Source organism: Branchiostoma floridae, chromosome 12 (assembly GCF_000003815.2).
Source record: "Branchiostoma floridae strain S238N-H82 chromosome 12, Bfl_VNyyK, whole genome shotgun sequence".
NCBI lineage: Eukaryota > Metazoa > Chordata > Leptocardii > Amphioxiformes > Branchiostomatidae > Branchiostoma > Branchiostoma floridae.
Genome location: NC_049990.1, coordinates 285,039 through 304,100, shown reverse-complemented (window position 1 = coordinate 304,100; position 19,062 = coordinate 285,039). Strand labels below are relative to the sequence as shown.

The 19,062-nt window shown below is 43.4% G+C and overlaps 4 protein-coding genes across 5 annotated transcripts in view; 2 read left to right on the top strand and 2 right to left on the bottom strand.

The window, feature by feature from the left end:
- The window catches only part of LOC118427881 (GPALPP motifs-containing protein 1-like), a 2,477-nt gene extending 1,755 nt beyond the window's left edge, over nucleotides 1-722 (top strand). The window contains exon 4 of the mRNA XM_035837844.1: nucleotides 510-722. Within this exon, the coding sequence (XP_035693737.1) occupies nucleotides 510-674 (165 nt within the window). The 3' untranslated portion in view covers nucleotides 675-722. The remainder of the gene's footprint in view (nucleotides 1-509) is intronic.
- A 696-nt stretch (nucleotides 723-1,418) lies between these two features.
- On the bottom strand, nucleotides 1,419-5,876 carry LOC118427838 (AP-1 complex subunit sigma-2-like). The gene is made up of 5 exons (XM_035837809.1): nucleotides 5,653-5,876; nucleotides 4,746-4,924; nucleotides 3,569-3,677; nucleotides 2,802-2,939; nucleotides 1,419-2,136 (listed from the first exon to the last, which is right to left on the bottom strand). The coding sequence occupies exons 1-5, from the start codon at nucleotides 5,842-5,844 to the stop codon at nucleotides 2,089-2,091; spliced, it is 666 nt and encodes a 221-aa protein (XP_035693702.1). The 5' UTR covers nucleotides 5,845-5,876; the 3' UTR covers nucleotides 1,419-2,088.
- Nucleotides 5,877-5,931: 55 nt separating this feature from the next.
- Nucleotides 5,932-11,838, top strand: LOC118427827 (dehydrogenase/reductase SDR family member 12-like). 2 transcript variants are annotated; one of them, XM_035837797.1, is made up of 10 exons: nucleotides 5,932-6,238; nucleotides 6,718-6,851; nucleotides 7,074-7,156; nucleotides 8,327-8,422; nucleotides 8,619-8,700; nucleotides 9,088-9,149; nucleotides 9,748-9,855; nucleotides 10,327-10,417; nucleotides 10,803-10,940; nucleotides 11,481-11,838. In XM_035837797.1, the coding sequence occupies exons 1-10, from the start codon at nucleotides 6,183-6,185 to the stop codon at nucleotides 11,591-11,593; spliced, it is 963 nt and encodes a 320-aa protein (XP_035693690.1). In that variant the 5' UTR covers nucleotides 5,932-6,182; the 3' UTR covers nucleotides 11,594-11,838. The 2 variants fall into 2 exon arrangements, with proteins under 2 accessions (XP_035693690.1, XP_035693691.1); XM_035837798.1 differs by lacking the exon at nucleotides 8,327-8,422 and having other exon boundaries at nucleotides 11,481-11,684.
- Nucleotides 11,839-13,031: 1,193 nt separating this feature from the next.
- Nucleotides 13,032-16,211, bottom strand: LOC118427844 (tctex1 domain-containing protein 2-like). Its single transcript, XM_035837816.1, has 6 exons — nucleotides 16,037-16,211; nucleotides 15,201-15,334; nucleotides 14,481-14,515; nucleotides 14,343-14,377; nucleotides 13,679-13,742; nucleotides 13,032-13,188 (listed from the first exon to the last, which is right to left on the bottom strand). Exons 1-6 carry the CDS (start codon nucleotides 16,099-16,101, stop codon nucleotides 13,141-13,143), a joined length of 381 nt encoding a protein of 126 aa, XP_035693709.1. The 5' UTR covers nucleotides 16,102-16,211; the 3' UTR covers nucleotides 13,032-13,140.
- Between the last annotated feature and the right edge of the window lie 2,851 nt (nucleotides 16,212-19,062).

Sequence of the window (19,062 nt, the reverse complement as noted above, 5' to 3'; positions counted from 1 at the left end):
AATTGCTGCTGTTTTATACTGATGGAATCATAAACAAGCCAGGGATGGAGACACAAAGGGCTGTGCAGTTCCAACATAAGGGGCTATCTCTATACAACAGTTTCCCTGCACGAAAAAGCATGCATTAAATTTTTTATCAAAGGTGAATAACATATTCTTGAAGATTGGGTTCAATACTTACAGTTGCTTACTGGTGTGTTACAGTTTGGCTAGAGGTAGTGAACAACACAGAGTCAATCACTATGCACTAGGCCTATAAAAGCGAGGACATGCTGTACTATGCTCATTCGAGCCCATAACACTGAGGAAGCCACATGAAACATGTTTGTCATGTGTCGGTCCGAATAAAGTTCCTAAACGGGGAACATGCGGCTCCAGCGTCTTTTCTGAAGATGTGGCGTAAGTGTGAACGGTTGGCTTGAGGTTGTCCTTCCCCACATACTAAACACAGAGTCAGTCATTTGATGTAAAACTGTTTATGTTGACAATATTTTGTTTACTGTGTTTGTATAAACCAGAAGGAAGAAGGGGACGAGCCTAAGGAAAGGCGACCTTTCGACCGTGACCTTGACCTCGGTGCAGGTCAGATGGACGCTGCCAAGAGACGACAGCTCATCAAGAACTCACGACAACTCAACGACAGGTTCTCCAGCGGGGGGACACAGTTCCTCTAGTGGCTGGGCAGGGAACTGCAGTTTTCTGTGGCCAAGATCCTCTAGCTGCTTGGTATGGAACTGCAGTTTTCAAGTTCCCCTAGCAGCTGGGCAGGGAACTGCAGCTTTCTGAGGGCAACAGTTTCCCTAGCAGCTGGACATGGAACTGCAGTTTTGGGAACTGCAGTTTTCTGTGGGCAAGTCCATGTAGCAGCTGGACATGGAACTGCAGTTTTCTGTGGGGAACAGTTCCTCTAGCAGCTAGACAAGGAACTGCAGTTTTCTGGAGGTATGTGTGAAATAGTGTAAACAGTCGAGGTAATCCCTCTAGTGGATGGCCATGGAACTGCAGGAACTTAACAACTGTTAACTCTGTGAACAAGGCCGATGGAGTTTGGCCGAAAATTTAGAGGGTAAGTCCCTATATTTTCCGTGTTGGAAGTAAAGTTTAGCTATTTTCTCTATAATGTATTCTACCAACACAGATGAACTTTCATGCTAACTTAACAACTGGTTAATATTTTTCTTTTCAACCGATATCCTGTTGTAACTTCTATGCCAAACAATTGTATATTCTGTACATATATTTCTGTTTTTATTGTACTTGAAGTGTCAGCTTTGTACAATGCCAGATACATGTATTTGTACTGTAGTAGTTTTCTAGCAACACTATGGTAAGTTCTTACCCATCCCTCAGTACAAGTACTGTAAAACCTCACTAGTACTGCTGTCTGTGACTTGTAAATAAACATGAGACTTAAGAAATGATGTTGAGAATTTTAATGCACTTCCCCTGACACATGTCAGTCTGTAAGTCACACCAAGGACATTCCTGTGCGACCTTAAATGTCAATCATTCAATGAAGATGGCGACAGGAGCTGAATCACTTGTGTAAGAATTGTCCGTTATTCTAACCATCTTCCTGCTGCCTTACTCCACAACCAAGAGAGGATTGAACCCAAAAGGCCTCTTAAGTGTGCTTTAAGGATAACATACACCAGGCTCCAGTCAAAATGGGGACAGGAAAGGTCTTAAATTTTCCATCTTACGCAGCAAAATCATCTCGATATTGGCCAGACTGGTCGCTACAGAAGTCCTATGACAAACAAAAATTACTGGTTCTCAGGTACTATCTGACCATGAAAGTTCTGACTACTCATCACTTGAATCTGATTAAAACTTTGTAAAATAACTTTGGGAATGATTTGCTTGTTGGTTTACTGTTTGGAATCTCATGTTTAATGGTACAGAATCAAAACTTTTTCCTCTTAAATATACACCAGACTGAAGATGTACAAAATCTTTTAAAATTACTTGGAATTACTCAGCAGAGACCATAATTCTTAACAAAAGACGATATGACAATATTACAACAGTTTTATTTTTGCTCCTAGCTAAATTTCCTCTTGAGAACTGATTTGGTCCCAGAATGCCTCAGGGTAGACCCATCTCTTCCAAGACGTTTCTGGTTGCGTCTGCCTCCTGCAAGGCGGAAGGGAAAGTTCTTAGTCATGTTTTAGACTCTGTTTCCATGGGAATGTACACAGATAATACACAGACTTGAGAAGATGATGATGATGATGAAAGAAACATTGTACATGTATGTCTGATGATGTTGTATGCCTTATTATGTTTGTAGGTACACTGGAGGATAAAAATACAAGCTCTCAAAAATAGATCATGGTGTATGAGAAAGGAAAGAGAACTGTGAGATAAGGTTTTGAATAGTCTGTGTAACCCAAACTCCGCTGTCCAGGGCTGTAACTGGCCCCTCCCCGGCGGATGTTTGGCGGGCTGCTATAAGCGAGATTTAATCAGGCTAGGTTTTGAACTGTAGGTGGGAGGTAGAAAAGGAGGTACATGAGGGGATACTACGTGTGTGTGGCGGGGTGGTTGGTTACCTCCTGTAACAAGTCCTGAGCTGCGATGGCCTTCAGACAGTTCTTCTTGCTGGTTTCCTGGGGAGGGGGGTACAGGGAGGGGGTGCCAGTGTGTGTGTGGAGGGGGGGAGAGGTTAGGGGGGGTACTTACCTCCTGTAATAAGTCCTGCGCAGCGATGGCCTTCAGACAGTTCTTACTGGTCTCCTGTGTAGGGGGTTACAGGGAGGGGGTACCAGTGTGTGTGTGTAGGGGGGGGGGGTTCTTACCTCCTGTAACAAGTCCTGCGCTGCTATAGCCTTGAGGCAGTTCTTCTTGCTGGTTTCCTGGATCTCCCCGCCCAGCATCAGCTCATCCAGGATGAAGTACGCCTTCTCGAAGTTGAAGATGATGTCAAGTTCACACACCTATAACACAACAATAAACATGTAAACAATCCACACACCTGTACATAAACATAAACATGTCAACAAACCACACCTGTACATAAACATAAACATGTCAACAAACCACACACCTGTACACAACAGCACAACAACATTTGAACAAACAACACACCTGCAAAAAAATTAATAGAGAAACACAACAGACACATCGTGTACAACTAAATGGGACTATAAACATCTATACGTAACAGCAGAAACACGGGACAGTTGTAAAGGCTACATAGCTCAGATTAGATCATTCAGTCCAGGTGACTAAGCTACAGTTGGGGAATTCTGCGGTATTCTAGTAGGAAGCAACTTTTATGTGTGTGTATGTATGTAGGGAGTATAGTCTGTATAGCCTGAATGACACACAGATGTATATAGGGAGTAGGTAGGCATCCTTCCATCTATGTACACACACACATATAAAAGCAGATCTTGCTGTTAACTCGTTTTCTGTGTATGCATGTAGGGAGTATAGTCTGTATAGACTGAATGACACACAGATGTATGTAGGGAGTAGGTAGGCATCCTTCCGTCTATGTACACACACACATATAAAAGCAGATCTTGCTGTGGCATGAAGTTAACCCGTTTTCTTCACTCACACTGCCGAAGTACTTATCCAGCAGCTCCACGTATCTGTGGATTATTTCTAGCGTCAGCAGTTCGTTGTCTCCCTTCTCGATCGCACAGCAGAAATACAGACTCGCATATCTGCAACAGAATAAAGATCATTTCACAAATCAATGTGAACATGCTTGCTTCTTTCTTGTCTTCTTTGTTCCTTTTGTATAACCGGTAAAGGAATAATGTGCATAACACCAGTTTTGTACAGTAAATGCACCTTTACTTAACCATAACACCTAAGTTTTGGACAGTAAGTCTGTCTCTTATCAGCCACATGGTGATCTACATCATTCACCCGGACGGGTGTGTCACCCCGTAAGGGGCGGTATAACCCGTCGTTGTGCGAACATGTGCGAACATGTATATAAGGCTCCCTTGGAAATCAGTTACTACGTTAACTGAAGGGGCTACCCTAAAGATCAATAAATAAATAAATAAATAAGTAAGACCAGACCGTAAGGTTTGATTCACTCACACCATGACCTACACTTTATGGTAAGTGGCTCTCCAGGAAAACTGGACAGCCGACTTCAGTCCCATCTGAGAGTACATTCCTAACCGAAGCTAGGTACTCAATTTTCATTTGGATCAAATGCTTACACATTAGATACAACTCAAAATTCTCCTCAAAAAGACTAGATAAGTTAATGGAGAACCACCCCATCCAGTACAACTATAAAGCCCTGGACAACCCTCACAAACCAACCATCATGGTCAGCTGATCATAAAGTCGAAGGATTGGTTGATCAGGAGCAGTTCTATGGAGTAACAACTCTCACCAAACCGAAGATGTCTACTCTAAGAAAAATTTCTCTACAAACTTATAAATAATAACATTAATACAGACACACAGAACTTACTCAGACCTGCCCAAGGGTGTACCTGTAGTCACATTAAATACCAGCCCATCTACGCACGTACTGACGTTCAAAAGTTTTCATTTGTCCCATGAACCGTTCCGGAGTGGAATGCCCTGCCTGGCACAGTCACCAGTACGTAATTGCTCCCACTGTTGAGTCCTTCTGTGTCAGGCAGGTGGCCTGCCCGCCCTAACGGCTAACCCATGACCTGTGCTGAATGCCCCCCCCCCCCCATGTTGCTATTTGTGGGTATTGATGATGATGAAGACGAAATAAGTGAAGGTGAGTTTCGTACCTCTTGTAGACGATCTTGTACTCCTTCCACTCGAGGAAGCTGCACATCTTGGGCTTCCTGGCCAGGATGATGGTGATGAGTTCTCTCATGATCTTCTTCTTTTCCTTCTCCTGGGTGGCTGAGTACCACTGCTGTAGCCGCACCTTGCCTTGTCGGCTAAACAACAACATAAACTTCATCTGGAACAAACAAACAAACAAACAACATCAGTACCACTGCTGCAGCCGCAGCTTGTCTTGTCGGCTAAACAACAACATAAACTTCATCTGGAAAAAAACAAACATTATAAACTTCATCAGTAACAAACAACATAATTTCTTCATCTTCACACACACCCCTACAAAGATCCATCATCTTGTTGTTGACAGAGGTGACTGGAAGAAACTTACAGTCGCCAATGTAGCACCGGACCAATCTCTTCTTCTTTCGTTTGTGCTGCCACCCTCATCGTTTTGAGGATTCTGCAGCCTTTAACTTTACTTCTACTATGCAGGAAGAGAGGAGTTAGATTTTTGACTTGATCAAGTTGATGTGGAAAGGGATGGCGAAAGAGCCACTTCGTCCGGGAGGTTGTTCCAGTCTTTGATGGTGCGTGGGAAGAAGGTATTTTGTCTGTATTGTGTTCTGCAGATGATGATGATGATGACACACACACACAGGAGTTCCTACCTGCGCCAGAAGAACTCTACTCTACTCTACACACGGACAGGTAGATAGACTGCCCCCCTCCCACAAAACCATCAGAGTTACACCAACAAAAATGGCCATAGTACCCGTAAAACGAGCAGCAAACAGTCCAATTTCACATGAATAAGACGTGTAAGAATTATTTTCAGTATTTATCAGTGGCGATGGTGTTAATTCAGCCGATATTGTTGAGAAATTGCGAGAAAAAGGGACAACTCACCATTTTGACTACCTGTTGTGTACTTCCTCTGACGTCGATAGAAATGTAGTAGTTACCCACAATCCAACGCGGAGTGCACAAATTCTGATGACGACACCAGAGACGGATGACCCCGCCCCCCAAAACGTGCTCCCCATAACAAACAGGGTAGTTTTGCCCGTTATTGCCCTTTCTCGTGAATTTTGGGGACATTTTGTGATTTAAATTGGTAGATTATGTGTATTTAACGAACAGCTGTGAAAATTACTGCATTCCCGCCCGAGTTGCAGCTCCCCAGAGCACATGGCCGGCCCGGGGTGTTTACATATGACGTCATGGTCCGAGTTGTGTAACAGAAAGGCCGGTTACATAACACTGACCGGAAGTGAAGCGAGCTGAGGTGGGCCAGGATATCATGTGGACATGACCAGCGTCAGTAGAAGCCAGGAGTTAGACTAGACCGAGAGGAAAGCTGAGGAAACCGTCCTGACTCCCCGAACTACAGCTCTGCACCCGCCCCAGTCTACTGTAACGTTACTAGCTCCCCAACCATGTCTCTATGGAGGAACGCAGTCTGGTTCATCAAGGGCATGCGAGAATACACCAAGTACGTCACAACTGAGTCATTTACGGTTTTACCATAACAATTCTATAATCTATAGGGTTTATAATTTATTTCTGTTTAATATAGTTATCTATTGCTCCTTCAATGAGCCATTGGTCAGTGCCCCCAGGTGTAATAAAAATTTTGATACTAGGCTATACCTATTTCTGTATTACCATCTCATACCTGTGTTTATGAGACTCATCTGATGAAGTTGAGACATCATAACATTACTACTTGTCGAAGTATGATCCACCATATGAAGTTTTTTGGTACGAACATCTCCTCACTGTTTCCCTTTTCACAGCCAAACCAATTATAAATTGTAGTATCATAATCTATGTGACATATTTCTTTACCTAGTTATTCGTCTATAGATATGACATCATTAATACATGTGACATTCATCTATGACATCATTAATACATGTGACATTCATCTATGACATCATTAATACATGTGACGTGCCATGTCCACCCCAGCTCAGGATATGCAGCTGCAGCCAAGACCTTTGACCCCTGTGACCTGCAGGTCGATGTGACAGGTCGCACCTTCCTCATCACCGGGGCCAACAGCGGCATCGGCAAGGCAACCGCAGAGGAGGTCGCCAAGAGAGGTCAGAGGTCACACGTCAATCACTAATCACAATTAACAACACATTTATTACTCTATATCACAATTCCACACCTTAGCTAATAGTTATACCTTACACACCCTTCTTAATCTCCAATAGAGGTCAGAGGTTAGGTGTCAATCAGCCATCATGTAAGTTGCAAGTTGTGAGAAGATATATTTGCTACATCAGTACATGATGTAATTTCCTCCCCCCCTCCCACAGGTGGTACAGTCCATCTGGTGTGCAGGAACCCGACCAGAGGTGAGGAGGCGCTGAAGGACATCATGGAGAAAACTGGCAGCCAGGTGAGTACAGGTGTGCACAGGTGGGGACAGGTGTGTGTAGGTGTGTACAGGTGAGACAGGTCGGGCAGGTGGGGACAGGTGTGTACAGATGGGGAGGCACTAAAGGACATCATGGAGAAAACTGGCAGCCAGGTGAGTAAGGTGGGGACAGGTGTGTATGGGTGTGTACAGATGGGACAGGTGTGTACAGGTGGGACAGGTGTTTACAGATGTGTGCAGATGGGACAGGTGTGTGCAGGTGGGACAGGTGTTTACAGGTGTGTGCAGATGGGACAGGTGTGTGCAGATAGGGCAGATGGGACAGGTGGGACAGGTGTGTGCAGATGGGACAGGTGTGTGCAGATAGGGCAGATGGGACAGGTGGGACAGGTGTGTGCAGATGGGACAGGTGTGTGCAGATAGGACAGGTGTGTGCAGATGGGACAGGTGGGACAGGTGTGCAAATGGGACAGGTGTGTACAGGTGAGACAGGTGGGACAGGTGTTTACAGGTGTGTGCAGATGGGACAGGTGTGTGCAGATAGGGCAGGTGTGTGCAGATGGGACAGGTGGGACAGGTGTGTGCAGATGGGACAGGTGTGTGCAGATGGGACAGGTGTGTGCAGATAGGACAGGTGTGTGCAGAAGGGACAGGTGAGACAGGTGGGACAGGTGTGTTCAGGTGTGTACAGATGGGACAGGTGTGCAAATGGGACAGGTGTGTACAGGTGGGACAGAGGTGGGACAGGTGTGTTCAGGTGGGACAGGTGTGTACAGGTGGGACAGGTGTGTGCAGATAGGGCAGGTGTGTGCAGGTGGGACAGGTGTGTACAGGTGGGACAGGTGTGTTCAGGTGGGACAGGTGTGTGCGGATGGGACAGGTGTGTACCGGTGAAACAGGTGTGTACAGGTGTGCTCAGGTGTGTACAGGTGGGACAGGTGTTTACAGGTGTGTACAGGTGGGACAGGTGTGTTCAGGTGGGATAGGTGTGTACAGGTGGGACAGGTGTGTGCGGATGGGACAGGTGTGTACAGGTGTGTACAGGTGTGCTCAGGTGGGACAGGTGATTTGTTTGTCAGGAGTAGTAATCCGAATTTCTGTCCTCGTCGTTTGCCTACACATCTAAGATAGTTCTAGTTTATAACAACAGTTGATATGGGTATAACTACATGTTTAACATGTTTTCTGCAGCTTGTTCACCTGCACATTCTGGACATGGCCCAGCCACGGCAGGTCGCAGACTTCGCAGGAAAGTTCTGTCAGGAACACGACCGGCTACATGTGCTGGTGAGTTAGTGAGTTAGTTAGTTAGTTACATGTGCTGGTGAGTTGGAGGAGGAGGGATGGAGGTAGCCTGGTCTCCAGCCGTATTATAGCTCCCGAGTCTCTTCTGTCCTCTCGGCTTCTGTCACTTCTGAAACTGTGACTGTTTCCTGGAAAGTTCCGTATAATGGTACAATGTTTTTTTTTTTTTTTTTCTCAGGTAAACAACGCAGGCTGCATGATCAACACACGGGAGGTGTCAGCAGACGGACTGGAGGGCAACTTTGCAACCAACACACTGGGTAAGGGTTACAACCACCAACACACTGGGTAAGGGTTACAACCAACACACTGGGTAAGGGTTACAACCAACACACTGGGTAAGGGTTACAACCAGCACACTGGGTAAGGGTTACAACCAACACACTGGGTAAGGGTTACAACCAACACACTGGGTAAGGGTTACAACCAACACACTGGGTAAGGGTTACAACCAACACACTGGGTAAGGGTTTCAACACACTGGGTAAGGGTTACAACCAACACACTGGGTAAGGGTTACAACCAACACTGGGTAAGGACAAGTGATGGACAGGTGAACCAATTGACACATGACTGATAGGTAATTGTCTAATGACTGTTGACAGACTTATGAGTGACAGATGATTGACAGTTGTCCCATGTTGCAGGTACGTACATCCTAACGACCGGCCTCCTGCCCCTGCTGTCCCAGAGTGAGCAGCCCCGAGTGGTGCGTTTGTGTCTTTTTTCTTTCCACGAAACAGTTTTTATCAACATTTAAATTTAAAGCTGTAGCTGTGAGATACTTCTGTATCACTTCTTTTTTCCTACCGCAAACCTGCAAGACATCATTTAAAGGAAGTTCAGATCCTTTCTTTGTATTAACTGCAGCCAAAGCATTGATAAATTTTGCAAAAAAGAAATCTTTGAAAACCATCTTTGAACATAAATGTACTATAATCACACTAACAAAACAACCCACAAATTTGTGATATTGTGTCCACCTTAGTGAGCAAGAAGTTGTTTGCATGATGAATGCTAGAGTTGTAGTTAACCCTTAAACTGCCAAACCCGGATATATCCGGCACACATATACATGTCCTGTGTGCCGCACCCGGATATATCCGGGATAGCGTATTCCCCCGGAGTAGCAAATTTGCGTGCGCGTAGCGCACGAACCCCGGAAGTTAAGGACTTTGGCCTTGTTTAGTGGGTTCTTTTTGGAGGTCAGCAGCCAACCCTGGCTCTGATAGCATTTTATAGGGCTGAAACTCTGGAAGTCTAAGGGTTAAGAACATGATTCTAACATCTCCCCCTCACCCCGCTAGATCACGGTGTCGTCAGGAGGAATGCTGCCCTCCAAGTTAAACATTAAAGACCTGCAGTTTGAGCAGATGAGGCCGTTTGATGGGACCATGGCCTACTCACAGAACAAGGTACGTCTGGGACGGGGGGGGTGGGGGGGTGTGTGTGGACCATGGCGTACTCACAGAACAAGGTACGCTTGGGGGGGGGGGGGAACCATGGCGTACTCACAGAACAAGGTACGTCTGGGGGGGGGGTGTTGGTACCATGGCGTACTCACAGAACAAGGTACGTCTGGGGGTTTGAGTTTGAGTTTATTCTGATCCACAATTAGCCTCATCAGAGGCTATTCTTCCTGTGGTCACATACATATTTACACATTACATACGTACAGTTAAAACATACAGAGACATACAAAGTGTGTGCTGCTCCTATGTTTTATCAGGCTTTGAGGCTTTACAAAATCCATGACGACCTCTTAGTTAAAAAGCTTAATTCTGGGTTATTTGTGCCAATATCTTTGCCTATTCTTCACATATCCATTTCTCCTGTTGACATGGTTTTATGATGATGGTGACCTTTGTGTGACCTTTGACCTTCAGAGGCAGCAGGTCGTCATGACGGAGCAGTGGGCCCAGCAGTATCCCACAATCCACTTCTCCTCCTGCCACCCCGGATGGGCCGATACACCAGGTCTGTATCCCACAATTCATCAGTGCAGTGTCCCACAATCCATCACTGCAGCGTCCCACAATCCATCAGGGCAGTATCCCACAATCCATCTGTGTAATATCCAAATCCGTCAGCACAGTATCCCACAATCCATTAGGGCAGTATCCCACAGTCCACCTGTGTAGTATCCCACAATCCACCTCTCGTCTAGCCACCCTGACTGAGCTGATGCGCCAAGTTAGTATCCCACAATCCACCTGCTGACCTGTTAGGTCATATAGATAAAACTGGGATCCTTGTATTTTTGCATGTCCCAGCTGGTTCAAGATGAAACATGCACATGTTTAGAATTTGTTTCCTTATATTCTAGCCGTGTACGATAAGTGAGTGTGTTGTTATATCCCAGCGGTGCGGACGTCGATGCCAGATTTCCACCAGAAGATGAAAAGCCGTCTGCGGTCCGTGGAGCAGGGAGCCGACACCCTGGTCTGGCTCAGTGTGGCAGAGGCAGTTGCTAAGCAACCAGGCGGACTCTTCTTCCAAGGTGGGCATATCTCATTATGAATCATCACTCATGCCAAATAGCACTTACTCAAGCAACTGAATATGATTTGGGAAATGGTCAGACGTTTCAGGTAGCATCCACCACATGATGTACCTTTTGTCAGTGAAAGTGCCAGATAGCACCCACTATATCTTGCCAATGACACAGATGCTACTAGTACCTGAAACATGTGTTTTGCTTTGCTGCAAATGTGCTGAAGATTTGACAAATGTATGAACATATGTCTGATGCTTTTCCTTGGTGACTGTAGCATGGGCCTTTGTGTAACTCTAATATAACAACATACCTAACTTCGTCACCCTCTAAACTGGCCACTTGGGCAAGAGATAGAACGGAGCCTTCAACAAGGCTGTTGACCGTTGAAGCCTCGTGGTTTTGGTACAGAGGAAACAATTTATCACTTCACAGAACTTGTCAGGACAGTTGTTGGTGCTGCATGTAAGTTTGTTTTCTGACATTCAAGTCTCATTTGGTCGTAACTGTACAGCTACAGGTACACAATTGTTTGTTTGTTATTAGACCGTGCACCCGTCTCCAAACACCTGCCGCTGGCCTGGACCAAGTCCACAAAACAGGAGGAAGCGGGTCTCATGCAGCAGTTGGAGGAGATCGCTGGAAGGTTTAAGTCATAGGGGTCTCACACAGGAGTTTAGCAGTCTGTCATGGAGGTTTCTGCATCAGTTGCAGATCAGATGGAACTCAAACCAATTTTTTACCTCAGTCGGTTCAACATCAATAATGTCAGTAATGTATGTACATTGTACAATGTATAGCGCAATATATTTCAAAAAGTACTGAGTATTTTGTAACATAGGAAAGCAGCTCAAAAATGGTGAATGTTTTTTTTTTTTCTTCCTTACTTTTGACTCCCTTGATCTGGAACAATTGTAGAATAGTAATGAAAATTTGTTAGCAATCATCATCAACTCCATTTTTTAGTGTGACTCAGTAAACTTCCCCAGCTTTGATGTGTCTGAGTTAAACGTGAAGGAACTAAGATGTTTTTCTACATGATGACATTGATCAGTGTTTATTGAAATACATGTTTGTGCCATTTCCTCATTTGTTGTAAAAGCTGAGTGACTCGGGATGAATTGCGACTAATTTCTCAGGATATCATTGATAACTTTGACTTTTGGTCTGAGGGTATCAACCTATTTCCAGAGAATTGACATTTCGTTCCGGAGAATCGATATCTAATTTTGTAATGAACGTGAATGAGAAGAAACAGTTTTTTGTTGACAACTTTAATTTTCATTTCTATAACTTTTTATAATGATGTCATATACATGCATATCTATATGTAGTGAAGAAATATAAACTAATGTGAAAGAAACTTGTATTTACATTTTTTTTTCTACACACTCTAGCAATGTCTGAAGCTATAGTTAAAACCAGATTCAATGGAAAGCCTGGAGTAGTTTTATAGTTATTCTGTCCTTGTTCATAAGTTAGCACATTAATACAATATTTAACTATGAAGAAATCTGATTGCCTTTTTGTGGCATATCTGAAACATGTACAAAATATGCTACAAGCACAATGGAGATTGGATGGAATGTGTAGAATCTATAAAAATCTTCCTCTGCTAAAAAACGTAATAAACGACTTTGTTCATGTGAGAAGGGTTTCTGTAAAATCTGTCCTTTCTGTGCAACCCTTTAACACTATCAGCTGCAACCAGAACTCTGACAGGTTGCTCAATGAATTTCATAGGTGAAGAACAGATAGTAGGTTTTTCTTACTTTTATTTTGTATGTTTTATTGTCTTTGATTTTATTCTTTTCCATCATGCGTCTTATTCCAATCATAAAGTCCAGTTTGGTCGCCCACTGACCGTCATACGGTGGGAAGGGGCGTTGCCTGTGTACAGTAACCTGTTTGTAACCCTCCCATATATAAGTCCTAGTCAGCACTTTATGAAGCGGTCACACTTGTGCCTATATAAGTCTATATGAGTTCTGCATTGACTTATTGACATCAAAGTTTTTTTTTTTTTACTTTGACCCACAGATGTGTAGTTTGGTTATATTTTTATATGACTGAAAAAAACTAGATCTTTGCAATCTTTAACACAGCCTAAAAGCAATATGGAACCCACAAGGACAGGTTGGTGCTGTTAACTGCCCCCCTCAACCCCCCCCCCCCCCCTTTGTGCACGATGGAAGCTGCTGCTGAATCAGTAGTAGAAAACACCGAAGGCTGCTGCTACACAAAACAACGAGTCCTGAAACAAAAAAACAAACAAAAATCACACAAACAGTCACCATCATACAGAGACACACCAACAGTCTTTCCCAGTAAAAATGTTATAAAAAGATTCAGCTACAGGAGTCATATATACCACGGTCCTTTTGATAAGTGGGGGTTTTGGAGATCAGAGATTGAATCCTTTCACAGGAAACAAGGTGGTCCCGTGTTAAATGTTCTGATTTGAAATCCCCCACCTCGTTACCATGGGAAAGGTGCTCAACATTTATTTCCTCACTAGTCAAAGTGAGTAAATAACTTCATCTGGTCCCCTGTTTAAGGGCCAAACCTTGAAAAAACTAAAACCACACAAATTGCCAAGAATAGAATCCATCCTGGTGCTAGTAGATCAAACCTTAGGGACTTACATGTAAGTCTTTTACAGCTTGTATCCCCCGTACAAAATGTGTTACACTTAAAGGTGGTTTATCAGTTATGCAAAACAAAAAAACAACAGAGAAACTCACATTCATGAAGATGTCCTGAGCATAGTTGTCTGTGTCGGCATCCCAAAAACTTCTACAGGCCATTCTGTGGGCGGGGATGGAGGGAAGGCGAGAACAGGGTTAGGGAAAGATAGAAGGTTCCAAACTTGCAGCTAGCCTGAGTACTAGCCTGATTAAATCTTGCTAATAGCAGCCCGCCAAACATCCGCCGGCCAGTTACAGCCCCGGACAGCAGACTTTGTGTAACACAGACAAGCCTGAGTACCATCCTCTGTCGTGACCTGGCCTTTCCCTTGGCAACCATGGAAGTGAAAGGATTGAGCCAGCAAACAGAGATGGTACAGACAGTCACAACGGAGGATGGTACTCAGGCTTGCTCTCCAAGCAGAGGTTAAGCTCCGGCTGTTTTTTAAGGTTTTTTTTGGTTGTTTTTATCGGGCTTTCTATTTTGTCATTTTTCTTGAAGTACGCCAGCCTAACCAGTTAGGTTTTGACACAGCAAGATAAAATACAAAAATAGAAAGTCCAATAAAAATGACTAAAAAAACGTAAAAAAAACAACCGGAGCCTAACCTCTGCTTGGAGAGTAACTCAGGCTTGCTTGCAGCTTCTTTCAGACTTTCATAATCTGCACTGCATGCTTAACATGAACCAAATGAATAACGCAGAAGAAAACTGGACTCACTTGACGCCTTCTCCCTTCTGCTCCCCGATGACTACCTGTACCACAAACTTGTACCTGTCGTATGGCAGCTCTGAAACAAACAAACAAACATCAGTCCAGACCATACTCATACAAACATCAACATGCTATATACCAAACCTGCACAACAAACTTGTACCTGTCGTACGGCAGCTCTGAAACAAATAAACAAACAAACAAACATCAGTCCAGGCCATACTCATACAAACCTGAAGGATCAAGTACAGGCCCAGTTGGCAAAAATTTACTTTCTTTCTTTCTTCCTTAAGTGCCCATGATCATTATGTTAATCATTATGGCACAGTCTTTATTTAATGTCCTATCTGAGTGACGTTCCTGGCCTAAGCTAGGTACTCATTTTCACCTGAGTGAAGTGGAGAAAGTCATGCAAAGTGCCTTTCCCAAGGGCAGTGACACGGCAGAGTTCGAACTTGGGACCTCTTGGGTCTGAGCCCAACGCGCTGTCAATTACGTCACGTGATCTTACTTTGCCTTTCTAATCTCATCTCCTCTGCTCCACAACAACAAAGGTCATGGCAGTAAAGTTACTCTCTAAGCAGAGGTTTAGCTCTGCTGTTTTTTGACCAGTTTTAAGCATTTTTTCAGGCTTTACATTTTCTTTCTTTCGTTTTTGAGGCTACCAACTTCAATTTGCTGAAGATTTTTGTAGCCTATATAGTAAAGTCGTGTAAAGTGCCTTTCCCAAGGGCACAAGATCGGTGACACGTCGGGGTTTGAACTCAGGACCTTCTGGACCTGAGTCAAACGTGCTGCCGATTGTGCCACGCGGTCCCACATGTTGCACTATTGCTTCATGTTTGGCTGCTGAGTTTTTCTCACCTTTGAGTTTTTTCTTGATCTCGTTGGAGAGCCGTTTGCAGAGCTCGGCTGTTTCTTCCCCGTCATACTCCTTCCCTGACAGCTCTTCATTCAGCACAATGTGGATACACTCTTTCACTGCCGCTGGTCGGAACCTGGCAATAACCAATAATCAATAACCAATAATCAATAACCACACATAACCAGCTTCTCATTCAGCACAATGCGGATACACTCTTTCACTGCCACTGGTCGGAACCTGTCAATAACCAATAATCAATAACTCTGATCATTCAGCACAGTGTGGATACACTCTTTAACCTTTGCCGGTCGGAACCTGTCAATAATCAATAATAACTAAGAGTAAAAGCCAAATGAGGCCTAACGCGTTACATGTACATTATGACATCTATCCATTTACCAGTATGTATTTTGACTAGAATGATCTCCAAGCAGATGTGGGATGGGAGACAGACACAACCGTGGTCAGGACAGGGAATATGGAGCATAAACATGAACAATAAAAATTTGTTGGTCAGTCCATGATTATTTTTCACCGACAAAAAGGACACGGATCCTTCACAAGCGCAAGCAGATCTGTATGTAATGTAAATTTGTAGTTGTAGTTTCATTTATGTAGTTATTCTACTACCGATGATATTTATACAAGTCACGAATCAGGAGCCAACCAGAATAGAAGAACGTCATAAATGTAAATTATTAGGTGCCTACTGGCTGGCAAAATACACCAGATATTATTTAAGCTCTGAAGCATATTCAAAACAAAAGCAGTGGAAATTTTCTCGATCAGTTCGTGATTATTTCTCACCCACAAAAAGAACAAACGCGGGACTCACTTGTGCTGGAAATTCGGTCGGATGACGTAAGTGTTCTCTTGTTTCTCTGTCTCTTCGTCTGACATCGCTAAGTCTTCCAAACAGCGACTAAAATCAAGAAAAACCCGACCAAAACTTTCTCGAGCTGGAGCGGCAAAGTATCCAATATGGCCGCCCTGGCAACGGGAATTGTGGGTAATTTATGTTCGATACCACTTTTGTAAAATTGCCCATAATATCTTATCAATAAACGATAAAAGTGTTTCTAATCAGGAACTGTTGTTTCAGATGATCGAATTTTACAGTTGCTGATATCTATTTGTCTTTTTTTTTCTACGAGAACGTCGCTAGACTAGCTACATGACGTCACCTAGCTGCAGTACCGATATTAATCGCTATCAGTGGTGCGCTGTTTGTCGGGCTGCCAGGGGCCATAGTATCACAAGCAAGTTCTCAACAGATAACTTCAAATCTCTATCAGAAGCAGTACACTTTTCTTACTGCTTACATGACATATTTTTGTAGATGAACAATATTTAAACTAAAATGAGCGAAACAACAAGACACAACTCCATCCAAAGCCATCAAAATCTTGCATATATAGTTTCCTGCCATATACCCACTTGGGTCATCCGTATGTTCTTAAAATATTCAGCAAAACATACGGTATACAAACCATTGCCATTTGTTACAAGCATTGGTTTGTTACAAAGTGTAGACACCCGCCATATTGGAACTGAAGAGAAAGTTGCGAATCGCTGACATTGGCTCAAATTGTAATACAGTCAAACCTGTATTAGGGGCCACCTCTACAGAGTCCATAGTGGCCACTTTTTGTCTGTCCCTTGCGTATTTTATCTGCAAGTTACCACCTCTATACAGAGGCCACCTGTCTATAGTGGCCAAATTTGTCCGGTCCCTTGAGTGGCCGCTATAGACAGGTTTGACTGTATACCGTTGAAGATAAAAAATAAGGCGCAGTGGCAAGTTGTAACAATTGGTAACCCCCGCATGCTGAAGCAGATGTGGATACGGAAGTATAACATGGGTGTCCCCATAATTTAGGAACTTTTAAGACATCTTGTTGTTATCATATCTTAAAACAAAGCGATTGACAACAGAAAAATATTTTAAGCACACAACTCGTAATGGCTGGCCTTAACAAAAGTTGGACTAAAATTTAACAAGTATTTTTAAGGATGGCGAAAATATGATTTAGTAGTTGTTGTATCCCAAAGTACTATAGGTAACGTTGGCATTGCTGTTGATGTGCAAAACCTAGTCTACATTTACTAAATATAGCATTTCTGCCTAGCAACTTTCCCAGTGTGTAGCCACACGCACAAATCATGTGACTATGAAACAATTTGACAGTGAATAAATAAAGGTTCAAACAAAATTTAATCAGAAAGCTATGGGCTTTTCTATACCTCACCCAGTTCTTCGTAGAATTCCTGATTAAATTATGCATCTGTCGCTTCGGATATACCTCGAAGCCTCGTGCCGGTGAAGTTTTAGTAACGAAGACGCTGATTGGATACCTAGAGGGGTGGAATGTCTCCAACGTACCGAATGTATTCCTATCAGACATAGTGATTGGTTGAATTAAACGATCGAACAAAGAAGATAGCGTGTTCAGACCGCACCCTTTTATTTTTGAGAGAACACCTGTCTAAGTTGGGGCGTCAACGAGTTCTGGCGTTGCAAGAGCTCAGTAAGTTTGTTTTTAGCTTCTTTGATACATTTGTTTACGACTCTACTTCATGTACACGTCTACGCTGAAACGTTAGAACATTAAAGAATTGCTACATGTATTGGAACGCAATTGTGCTTAAAACATTGGTTGAAAACCTTTCCGATCGTTAAAGAAACCGTATGGAAACAGTTTATTCCGTACATTTCATAGAAACAGAGTCGATGGGATTATACTTGTCACGTTGAATTGACAAAGTCGCCCTTTTTTCTATTGGTGCCGTAGAAACATGCAGCCGCAGGCTTCAAACAGTTCCCACAAGTTTAGCTATACGCCTGTGCATTTTGCTGTCGTATTGGCGTGGCCTTGGGTCATATTCTTCTTGTATTGGAACCCACTGAGATATAGAAATAGTAACTACCTCAGGACAATAATATGCCTCCATGTGTTGGACCCGGAGAAACACAGAACATCTTGCAAATTGTTTCTTGTTTGTTTTAAGATTAATCATGCTTCCATTGCTGACGCATGAGCACCTATATGTGATTCTCACGCATCTCGTGCAATGCAAGATGTATTATTTTTACTCCATCTCATAAAATTTCCTTGGCAGTTAATTAAACATGCTCAATGAAATGATCGTATGCCGAGGGCGTATGTTGTGGCGCATCTCTCTTTACAGACACCTGTCGTAACATGTACGCTACATATACTCGCACCAAATGAACATTATATGCCGTATGACAACGCGATTCTGTGCTGCTGTGATAAGTACGTCCTTGACTCCGTACGTATACAAGACACATGATATGACAAAATGGCGCACGTTTCAGATGGTGCTTCTCCACCCACACCTTCACGCACACTACACGTCAACCCAACATTCTGTCATTCTTTCTTCATTCTGTTTTGATATACATTTTGGTGACTCCTCACTGGTTAGCTTAATTACATATACGTTTAACGAGAACACTAGAAATTAATGTCATGATGATGATGAGAAATTAATCAGGTATTTCTGTAACGTCTGTGGACGCCGTAGCTCGAGAAGCTGTGCATGGATTCTTATTTGATAAGAATAATGGAGGTTAAGATCGACAATACGACTCCCAACGGGTTACTATAGTATTGTAGCAGAACGTCAGGTTTTTAGTATCTTTTGTACTGAACAGTAGTTCTGAAAATGCTATAGTTGTGACTTTTGATGGTTAGATAGCTCTTGAGGCAGAGTGTAAATGTTGCAGGATAGGATTGACATCTAGGCCTGAGTTGTCTTTTTGGCTCGGTTTTCTGGTTTATGTCAACCGAGATGCCGTCGCTTATGGTAAAACAATTTGTTGCAACACTTTTGTTA